Below are 2,599 nucleotides of genomic sequence, written 5' to 3'. Positions count from 1 at the left end.
TCCGTTACCTTAAGGTCAACACGAGATCCCCTTGACATCACCAACATGAATAAAAACAAAAAGAGGTAACCACCAAGTTTAACAGATAAAGTAGTTGCTATTATATAAATAAAGCAAAAAAAAAAAAAAAAGTAAAAGGTTAGTAGTGTTCTTTTGCTTTATAAAAAAAAAAAAAGGAAAAGTACCTCCGTTACCTTAAGGTCACTACGAGATGTCGTTACCATTGCCAACATGAATAAAACAAAAGAAGGTAAACACCACTTGTATCATATAGAATAGTCTCTACAATATAAAAAAAAAAAAAAAAGAAGAAAAGAAAAGGTTAGTAGTATTCTTTTACTTTATAAAAAAAAAAAAAAAAGTAGCTCCGTTACCTTAAGGTCACCACGAGATCTCTTTGACATGACCAACATGAATAAAACAAAGAGAGGTAACTACCAAGTTTAACAGATATAACAGTTGCTATAGCATAAATAAAATAAAAAAGGTAAATACTTAGTAATATTCCTTGACTTTATAAAAAAAAAAGTAAGTCCATTACCTTACGGTCAACACGAGATTCCTTTGCCATCACCAACATGAATAAAACAAAAAGAGGTAGCCACCATATTTAACAGATAGAATAGTTGCTATAATATAAATAATAATAATAAAAAGAAAAAGAAAAGAAAAAGGTTAATAATATTGTTTTACTTTATAAAAAAAAAAAAAAGTAACTCCGTTACAGTACCTTAAGGTCAACACGAGATCTCCTTGCCATCGTCAACATGAATAATACAAAAAGAGGTAACCGCCACTTTTAACACATCGAATAGTTTCTACAATATAAATAAAATAAAAAAAGTAGGTAGTTAGTTATATTCTTTTACTTTATAAAAAAAAAGTAAAGTCCATTACCTTAAGGTCACCACGAGATCCCTTTACCATTGGCAACATGAATAAAAACAAAAAGAGGTCAGCACCAAGTTTAACAGATAGAATAGTTGCCATAATATAAATAAAATAAAAAAGAAGAAGAAAAGAAATAGTTTAGTAATATTCTTTTACGTTATAAAAAAAAAAGGAAGTCCGTTACCTTAAGGTCACCACGAGATCTCTTTACCATCACCAACATGAATAAAACAAAAAGAGGTAACCACCAAGTTTAACAGGTAGAATAGTTGCTATAATATAAATAAAATAAAAAAAAAAAAAAGAAAAGAAGGTTAGTAATATTCTTTTACTTTATAAAAAAAAAAAAAAAAAGTTAACTCCGTTACCTTAAGGTCACCACGAGATCTCTTTGACATGACCAACATGAATAAAACAAAGAGAGATAAACACCACTTTTAACACATAAAATAGTTGCTATAATATAAATAAAATAAAAAAAGTAGGTAGTTAGTAGTATTCTTTTACTTTATATAAAAAAAAGTAAGTCCATTACCTTAAGGTCATCATAGATCCCGTTGACATCACCAACATGAATAAAACAAAAAGAGGTAACCACCAAGTTTAACACATAAACTAGTCTCTACCATATAAATAAAAAAAAAAAAGAAGAAGAAAAAGGTTAGTAATATTCTTGTACTTTATAAAAAAAAAAAAAAAAAAAAAAGTAACTCCGTTACCTTAAGGTCAGCATAAGATCTCTTTGCCATCGTCAACATGAATAAAACAAAAGGAGGTAAACACCACTTTTAACACATAAACTAGTTGCTACAATATAAATAAAATAAAAAAAGTAGGTAGTTAGTAGTATTCTTTTACTTTATATAAAAAAAAGTTAACTCCATTACCTTAAGGTCATCATAGATCTCTTTGCCATCAGCAACATGAATAAAACAAAAGGAGGTAACCACCAAGTTTAACACATAAAATAGCCTCTACAATATAAATAAAATAAAAAAAAAGAAAAAGAAAAAGAAAAAGGTTAATAATATTCTTTTACTTTATAAAAAAAAAAAAAAAAAAAAAAATAGGAAAAGTAACTCCGTTACCTTAAGGTCACCACGAGATCCCTTTACCATTGCCAACATGAATAAAACAAAAAGAGCTAAACACCACTTTTAACACATAAACTAGTTGCTATAATATAAATAAAATAAAAAAAAAAGGTTAATAGTATTATTTCACTTTATAAAATAAAAAAAAAAGGATATTTCAATAGTTCCTTACGTTATGTCATGTCAAGAGATTATTTTGTCGTTACTACTAGTCGTTACATTGTTGCTAATGAATAAAAGTAAAAAGGTGAATGTCAGTGTATATAAATAAAAAAAAAGAGTCAGTTGTATCGTTCATTACCAAAAGTCGTATTAACATTAATAGTAGTAAAGAAAAAAAAAGGATAAGGAAAGAGAAATAAAAAAAAAAAAAAAGGAAAAAAAAAAAAGGAGAATTGGGGCCCAGATCTCGTTTTTTTTTTTTTTTCTCATAGCTATTTTCGCGTATGTACGCCATCGGAAAGGTTGTTTATCTCTGTATACATCATCTAAAAGATTGTTTATTTCTTCTTTTTTTTTTTTTTTTCTTCTGTGTACCATTCGGAAAGGTTGTTTATCTCTGTATGTATCATCTAAAAGATTGTTTATTTCTTCTGTGTACCATTCGGAAAGGT

The 2,599-nt window shown here is 27.3% G+C and overlaps 3 protein-coding genes across 3 annotated transcripts; all 3 read right to left on the bottom strand.

The window, feature by feature from the left end:
• Positions 1-139: 139 nt before the first annotated feature.
• On the bottom strand, positions 140-580 carry BX664DRAFT_353961 (uncharacterized protein; the record flags this gene model as incomplete). Its single annotated transcript, XM_051547717.1, has 4 exons — positions 140-156; positions 222-282; positions 375-434; positions 542-580. 4 exons carry the CDS (start codon positions 578-580, stop codon positions 140-142), a joined length of 177 nt encoding a protein of 58 aa, XP_051395727.1.
• A 157-nt stretch (positions 581-737) lies between these two features.
• On the bottom strand, positions 738-990 carry BX664DRAFT_353960 (uncharacterized protein; the record flags this gene model as incomplete). Its single annotated transcript, XM_051547716.1, has 2 exons — positions 738-818; positions 898-990. The coding sequence occupies 2 exons, from the start codon at positions 988-990 to the stop codon at positions 738-740; spliced, it is 174 nt and encodes a 57-aa protein (XP_051395726.1).
• Positions 991-1,029: 39 nt separating this feature from the next.
• Positions 1,030-2,018, bottom strand: BX664DRAFT_353959 (uncharacterized protein; the record flags this gene model as incomplete). The annotated part of the gene is made up of 7 exons (XM_051547715.1): positions 1,030-1,040; positions 1,103-1,163; positions 1,260-1,325; positions 1,427-1,513; positions 1,611-1,676; positions 1,779-1,865; positions 1,980-2,018. 7 exons carry the CDS (start codon positions 2,016-2,018, stop codon positions 1,030-1,032), a joined length of 417 nt encoding a protein of 138 aa, XP_051395725.1.
• Positions 2,019-2,599: the final 581 nt, after the last annotated feature.

Source organism: Halteromyces radiatus (genome assembly GCF_025201355.1).
Source record: "Halteromyces radiatus strain CBS 162.75 chromosome Unknown BX664scaffold_13, whole genome shotgun sequence".
Taxonomy (NCBI): domain Eukaryota; kingdom Fungi; phylum Mucoromycota; class Mucoromycetes; order Mucorales; family Cunninghamellaceae; genus Halteromyces; species Halteromyces radiatus.
The sequence above is the reverse complement of the archived record's forward strand: the minus strand, read 5'-3'. Positions and strand labels throughout refer to the sequence as shown.